The sequence below is a fragment of the Entelurus aequoreus genome, linkage group LG15 (genome assembly GCF_033978785.1).
Source record: "Entelurus aequoreus isolate RoL-2023_Sb linkage group LG15, RoL_Eaeq_v1.1, whole genome shotgun sequence".
Classification (NCBI taxonomy): domain Eukaryota; kingdom Metazoa; phylum Chordata; class Actinopteri; order Syngnathiformes; family Syngnathidae; genus Entelurus; species Entelurus aequoreus.
In genome coordinates this window covers 4,681,317-4,689,790 of record NC_084745.1, presented here as the reverse complement: position 1 = coordinate 4,689,790, position 8,474 = coordinate 4,681,317, and the positions used below count along the sequence as shown (strand labels likewise).

General features: G+C 46.6%; 1 protein-coding gene across 1 annotated transcript in view; it reads left to right on the top strand.

The window, feature by feature from the left end:
* LOC133630337 (copine-3-like) overlaps positions 1 to 8,116 on the top strand; it is a 52,562-nt gene extending 44,446 nt beyond the window's left edge. Inside the window, exon 17 of the mRNA XM_062021899.1 lies at positions 8,007 to 8,116. Coding sequence (XP_061877883.1) covers positions 8,007 to 8,116 — 110 coding nt within the window. The remainder of the gene's footprint in view (positions 1 to 8,006) is intronic.
* The last annotated feature ends 358 nt before the right edge of the window (positions 8,117 to 8,474 follow it).

Sequence of the window (8,474 nt, the reverse complement as noted above, 5' to 3'; positions counted from 1 at the left end):
TATTTATTTGTATCTTCTTTTCAAAATGCTGCAAGCTGCTTGAAAAAGGAGTCCTGCTAGATGACAGTGTCTACAGGAGATATATGTCCTGCTAGATGACAGTGTCTACAGGAGATATATGTCCTGCTAGATGACAGTGTCTACAGGAGATATATGTCCTGCTGGATGACAGTGTCTACAGGAGATATATGTCCTGCTAGATGACAGTGTCTACAGGAGATATATGTCCTGCTAGATGACAGTGTCTACAGGAGATATATGTCCTGCTAGATGACAGTGTCTACAGGAGATATATGTCCTGCTGATGACAGTGTCTACAGGAGATATATGTCCTGCTAGATGACAGTGTCTACAGGAGATATATGTCCTGCTAGATGACAGTGTCTACAGGAGATATATGTCCCTGCTAGATGACAGTGTCTACAGGAGATATATGTCCTGCTAGATGACAGTGTCTACAGGAGATATATGTCCTGCTAGATGACAGTGTCTACAGGAGATATATGTCCTGCTAGATGACAGTGTCTACAGGAGATATATGTCCCGCTAGATGACAGTGTCTACAGGAGATATATGTCCCGCTAGATGACAGTGTCTACAGGAGATATATGTCCCGCTAGATGACAGTGTCTACAGGAGATATATGTCCCGCTAGATGACAGTGTCTACAGGAGATATATGTCCCGCTGGATGACAGTGTCTACAGGAGATATATGTCCCGCTAGATGACAGTGTCTACAGGAGATATATGTCCCGCTAGATGACAGTGTCTACAGGAGATATATGTCCCGCTGGATGACAGTGTCTACAGGAGATATATGTCCCGCTAGGATGACAGTGTCTACAGGAGATATATGTCCCGCTAGATGACAGTGTCTACAGGAGATATATGTCCCGCTGGATGACAGTGTCTACAGGAGATATATGTCCCGCTAGATGACAGTGTCTACAGGAGATATATGTCCCGCTGGATGACAGTGTCTACAGGAGATATATGTCCCGCTAGGATGACAGTGTCTACAGGAGATATATGTCCCGCTGGATGACAGTGTCTACAGGAGATATATGTCCCGCTGGATGACAGTGTCTACAGGAGATATATGTCCCGCTGGATGACAGTGTCTACAGGAGATATATGTCCCGCTGGATGACAGTGTCTACAGGAGATATATGTCCCGCTGGATGACAGTGTCTACAGGAGATATATGTCCCGCTGGATGACAGTGTCTACAGGAGATATATGTCCCGCTGGATGACAGTGTCTACAGGAGATATATGTCCCGCTAGATGACAGTGTCTACAGGAGATATATGTCCCGCTGGATGACAGTGTCTACAGGAGATATATGTCCCGCTGGATGACAGTGTCTACAGGAGATATATGTCCCGCTGGATGACAGTGTCTACAGGAGATATATGTCCCGCTAGGATGACAGTGTCTACAGGAGATATATGTCCCGCTGGATGACAGTGTCTACAGGAGATATATGTCCCGCTGGATGACAGTGTCTACAGGAGATATATGTCCCGCTGGATGACAGTGTCTACAGGAGATATATGTCCCGCTAGATGACAGTGTCTACAGGAGATATATGTCCCTGCTGGATGACAGTGTCTACAGGAGATATATGTCCCGCTAGATGACAGTGTCTACAGGAGATATATGTCCGCTAGATGACAGTGTCTACAGGAGATATATGTCCCGCTAGATGACAGTGTCTACAGGAGATATATGTCCCGCTAGATGACAGTGTCTACAGGAGATATATGTCCCGCTGGATGACAGTGTCTACAGGAGATATATGTCCCGCTGGATGACAGTGTCTACAGGAGATATATGTCCCGCTGGATGACAGTGTCTACAGGAGATATATGTCCCGCTGGATGACAGTGTCTACAGGAGATATATGTCCCGCTGGATGACAGTGTCTACAGGAGATATATGTCCCGCTAGATGACAGTGTCTACAGGAGATATATGTCCCGCTGGATGACAGTGTCTACAGGAGATATATGTCCCGCTGGATGACAGTGTCTACAGGAGATATATGTCCCGCTGGATGACAGTGTCTACAGGAGATATATGTCCCGCTGGATGACAGTGTCTACAGGAGATATATGTCCCGCTGGATGACAGTGTCTACAGGAGATATATGTCCCGCTGGATGACAGTGTCTACAGGAGATATATGTCCCGCTAGATGACAGTGTCTACAGGAGATATATGTCCCGCTAGATGACAGTGTCTACAGGAGATATATGTCCCGCTAGATGACAGTGTCTACAGGAGATATATGTCCCGCTAGATGACAGTGTCTACAGGAGATATATGTCCCGCTGGATGACAGTGTCTACAGGAGATATATGTCCCGCTGGATGACAGTGTCTACAGGAGATATATGTCCCGCTGGATGACAGTGTCTACAGGAGATATATGTCCCGCTGGATGACAGTGTCTACAGGAGATATATGTCCCGCTGGATGACAGTGTCTACAGGAGATATATGTCCCGCTGGATGACAGTGTCTACAGGAGATATATGTCCCGCTGGATGACAGTGTCTACAGGAGACATATGTCCCGCTGGATGACAGTGTCTACAGGAGACATATGTCCCGCTGGATGACAGTGTCTACAGGAGACATATGTCCCGCTGGATGACAGTGTCTACAGGAGACATATGTCCCGCTGGATGACAGTGTCTACAGGAGACATATGTCCCGCTGGATGACAGTGTCTACAGGAGACATATGTCCCGCTGGATGACAGTGTCTACAGGAGACATATGTCCCGCTGGATGACAGTGTCTACAGGAGACATATGTCCCGCTGGATGACAGTGTCTACAGGAGATATATGTCCCGCTGGATGACAGTGTCTACAGGAGACATATGTCCCGCTGGATGACAGTGTCTACAGGAGATATATGTCCCGCTGGATGACAGTGTCTACAGGAGACATATGTCCCGCTGGATGACAGTGTCTACAGGAGACATATGTCCCGCTGGATGACAGTGTCTACAGGAGACATATGTCCCGCTGGATGACAGTGTCTACAGGAGACATATGTCCCGCTGGATGACAGTGTCTACAGGAGACATATGTCCCGCTGGATGACAGTGTCTACAGGAGATATATGTCCCGCTGGATGACAGTGTCTACAGGAGATATATGTCCCGCTGGATGACAGTGTCTACAGGAGATATATGTCCCGCTGGATGACAGTGTCTACAGGAGATATATGTCCCGCTGGATGACAGTGTCTACAGGAGATATATGTCCCGCTAGATGACAGTGTCTACAGGAGATATATGTCCCGCTAGATGACAGTGTCTACAGGAGATATATGTCCCGCTAGATGACAGTGTCTACAGGAGATATATGTCCCGCTAGATGACAGTGTCTACAGGAGATATATGTCCCGCTAGATGACAGTGTCTACAGGAGATATATGTCCTGCTAGATGACAGTGTCTACAGGAGATATATGTCCTGCTGGATGACAGTGTCTACAGGAGATATATGTCCTGCTAGATGACAGTGTCTACAGGAGATATATGTCCTGCTGGATGACAGTGTCTACAGGAGATATATGTCCTGCTGGATGACAGTGTCTACAGGAGATATATGTCCTGCTAGATGACAGTGTCTACAGGAGATATATGTCCTGCTAGATGACAGTGTCTACAGGAGATATATGTCCCGCTAGATGACAGTGTCTACAGGAGATATATGTCCCGCTGGATGACAGTGTCTACAGAAGATATATGTCCTGCTAGATGACAGTGTCTACAGGAGATATATGTCCCGCTGGATGACAGTGTCTACAGGAGATATATGTCCCGCTGGATGACAGTGTCTACAGGAGATATATGTCCCGCTAGATGACAGTGTCTACAGGAGATATATGTCCCGCTAGATGACAGTGTCTACAGGAGATATATGTCCCGCTGGATGACAGTGTCTACAGGAGATATATGTCCCGCTAGATGACAGTGTCTACAGGAGATATATGTCCTGCTGGATGACAGTGTCTACAGGAGATATATGTCCCGCTAGATGACAGTGTCTACAGGAGATATATGTCCCGCTAGATGACAGTGTCTACAGGAGATATATGTACCGCTGGATGACAGTGTCTACAGGAGATATATGTCCCGCTGGATGACAGTGTCTACAGGAGATATATGTCCCGCTGGATGACAGTGTCTACAGGAGATATATGTCCCGCTGGATGACAGTGTCTACAGGAGATATATGTCCCGCTGGATGACAGTGTCTACAGGAGATATATGTCCCGCTGGATGACAGTGTCTACAGGAGATATATGTCCCGCTAGATGACAGTGTCTACAGGAGATATATGTCCCGCTGGATGACAGTGTCTACAGGAGATATATGTCCCGCTGGATGACAGTGTCTACAGGAGATATATGTCCCGCTGGATGACAGTGTCTACAGGAGATATATGTCCCGCTGGATGACAGTGTCTACAGGAGATATATGTCCCGCTGGATGACAGTGTCTACAGGAGATATATGTCCCGCTGGATGACAGTGTCTACAGGAGATATATGTCCCGCTAGATGACAGTGTCTACAGGAGATATATGTCCCGCTAGATGAGTGTCTACAGGAGATATATGTCCCGCTAGATGACAGTGTCTACAGGAGATATATGTCCCGCTAGATGACAGTGTCTACAGGAGACATATGTCCCGCTGGATGACAGTGTCTACAGGAGATATATGTCCCGCTGGATGACAGTGTCTACAGGAGATATATGTCCCGCTGGATGACAGTGTCTACAGGAGATATATGTCCCGCTGGATGACAGTGTCTACAGGAGATATATGTCCCGCTGGATGACAGTGTCTACAGGAGATATATGTCCCGCTGGATGACAGTGTCTACAGGAGAAATATGTCCCGCTGGATGACAGTGTCTACAGGAGACATATGTCCCGCTGGATGACAGTGTCTACAGGAGACATATGTCCCGCTGGATGACAGTGTCTACAGGAGACATATGTCCCGCTGGATGACAGTGTCTACAGGAGACATATGTCCCGCTGGATGACAGTGTCTACAGGAGACATATGTCCCGCTGGATGACAGTGTCTACAGGAGACATATGTCCCGCTGGATGACAGTGTCTACAGGAGACATATGTCCCGCTGGATGACAGTGTCTACAGGAGACATATGTCCCGCTGGATGACAGTGTCTACAGGAGACATATGTCCCGCTGGATGACAGTGTCTACAGGAGATATATGTCCCGCTGGATGACAGTGTCTACAGGAGACATATGTCCCGCTGGATGACAGTGTCTACAGGAGATATATGTCCCGCTGGATGACAGTGTCTACAGGAGACATATGTCCCGCTGGATGACAGTGTCTACAGGAGACATATGTCCCGCTGGATGACAGTGTCTACAGGAGACATATGTCCCGCTGGATGACAGTGTCTACAGGAGACATATGTCCCGCTGGATGACAGTGTCTACAGGAGACATATGTCCCGCTGGATGACAGTGTCTACAGGAGATATATGTCCCGCTGGATGACAGTGTCTACAGGAGATATATGTCCCGCTGGATGACAGTGTCTACAGGAGATATATGTCCCGCTGGATGACAGTGTCTACAGGAGATATATGTCCTGCTAGATGACAGTGTCTACAGGAGATATATGTCCCGCTAGATGACAGTGTCTACAGGAGATATATGTCCCGCTAGATGACAGTGTCTACAGGAGATATAAGTCCCGCTGGATGACAGTGTCTACAGGAGATATATGTCCCGCTAGATGACAGTGTCTACAGGAGATATATGTCCCGCTAGATGACAGTGTCTACAGGAGATATAAGTCCCGCTGGATGACAGTGTCTACAGGAGATATATGTCCCGCTAGATGACAGTGTCTACAGGAGATATATGTCCCGCTAGATGACAGTGTCTACAGGAGATATATGTCCCGCTAGATGACAGTGTCTACAGGAGACATATGTCCCGCTGGATGACAGTGTCTACAGGAGATATATGTCCCGCTAGATGACAGTGTCTACAGGAGATATATGTACCGCTAGATGACAGTGTCTACAGGAGATATATGTCCCGCTGGATGACAGTGTCTACAGGAGATATATGTCCCGCTAGATGAGTGTCTACAGGAGATATATGTCCTGCTAGATGACAGTGTCTACAGGAGATATATGTCCTGCTAGATGACAGTGTCTACAGGAGATATATGTCCTGCTAGATGACAGTGTCTACAGGAGATATATGTCCTGCTAGATGACAGTGTCTACAGGAGATATATGTCCCGCTGGATGACAGTGTCTACAGGAGATATATGTCCCGCTAGATGACAGTGTCTACAGGAGATATATGTCCCGCTAGATGACAGTGTCTACAGCTGCACGTAAGCAGCTAAGCCCGTGACCTTCCATCCCTCAGGCTGTACCGCATCAACAAGCCACATCAGTGTGTAAAGGATATCACCACATGGGCTCAGGAACACTTCAGAAACACACTGTCAGTAACTACAGTTGGTCGCTACATCTGTAAGTGCAAGTTAAAACTCTCCTATGCAAGGCCAAAACCGTTTATCAACAACACCCAGAAACGCCGTCGGCTTCGCTGGGCCTGAGCTCATCTAAGATGGACTGATGCAAAGTGGAAAAGTGTTCTGTGGTCTGACGAGTCCACATTTCAAATTGTTTTTGGAAACTGTGGACGTCGTGTCCTCCGGACCAAAGAGGAAAAGAACCATCCGGATTGTTCTAGGGTGAAAGTGTAAAAGGCAGCATGTGTGATGGTATGGGGGTGTATTAGTGGCCAAGACATGGGTAACTTACACATCTGTGAAGGCACCATTAATGCTGAAAGGTACATACAGCTTTTGGAGCAATATATGTTGCCATCCAAGCAACGTTACCATGGACGCCCCTGCTTATTTCAGCAAGACAATGCCAAGCCACGTGTTACATCAACGTGGCTTCATAGTAAAAGAGTGCGGGTACTAGACTGGCCTGCCTGTAGTCCAGACATTGAAAATGTGTGGCACCTGCAATGTGAGAAGGGAGACCCCCGGACTGTTGAACAACTTAAGCTGTACATCAAGCAAGAATGGGAAAGAATTCCACTTCCAAAATGTGTCTCCTCACTTCCCAAACCTTTACTGAGTGTTGTTCAAAGGAAAGGCCATGTAACACAGTGGTGAACATGCCCTTTCCCAACTACTTTGGCATGTGTTGCAGCCATGACATTCTAAGTTAATTATTTGCAAAAAAAAAAATAAAGTTTATGAGTTTGAACATGAAATATGTTGTCTTTGTAGCATATTCAACTGAATATGGCTTGAAAAGGATTTGCAAATCATTGTATTCTGTTTATATTTACATCTAACACCATTTCCCAACTCATATGGAAACGGGGTTTATACTTTATGTTAAAGAGGTTCATTTAGCCTACTAATGTGTATTTATAAATAGTTGATTTATATAGGCTAGTAAGGTAAAGTTTTGTACCTGACAAGTTTCGGCTACCTTGCTTCTGCAGCCTTCCTCAGAGGTGTCACGTGATGTTAGTGTGACGTCATCTGTGATCCATATAACACGTCACAGATGACGTCACACTAACATCACGTGACACCTCTGAGGAAGGCTGCAGAAGCAAGGTAGCCGAAACTTGTCAGGTACAAAACTTTACCTTACTAGCCTATATAAATCAACTATTTATAAAAGGGGTTTATACTTCATTACGTCATCTTGCTTGTACTAATACTTGATGACATCATCTTCCCTGCACACTAACTATTCACACACACACACACACTTAGTGTCCACCTTTTGCTACAATGATTAGTCTCCGTGCGGCCATCCTTCACCCAGCTCAGAAGCGATCACGTGACCCTCATGTGACGGGACTAGGCAGGCACTTGTCTGCAAGGTCGTTGAAGGTCAACTGCATTCCTGTCACGTTGGCGTGATTGACACATTCCACCAAGCAGAGATGGCGGGAACATTCTGCAAGCTTGTCAACAAAGTCATCACGTGTTGCTGCACCAGGAAGTACCCGCCCACTTTTATCCACAGTAAGAGTTCTCTGAGGAATGATTGATGTTGATTGTTGTTGCTAAGCAACATGACTCATCTTCTCAAGTGTGGCCAAAGTCCAGCAGAGGTCGCCGTCAGACCCTTTAGACTTTCTTTCTACACCTCAGACTGTCATTCTTCCCAACATGAAGTGGACTTGGAGGTCAGGTGTGTGTGCAAGTCTTACCTGCCTGCACACGTCACACCTGCAGGTGTCATCTCTGCTGTGACGTCATCATCCTGCTGTGTGGGAGTGGAGCTGCCATGCAAGCAAACATTTTCAAAAGGAAGGAGTGGATCTGAAGATTCAAACAAAAAAAACACTCCCCTGTTAAATACTTTTTTGCAGATTAAAAACCCCCCAATCAGAATGTTGCTCTGCT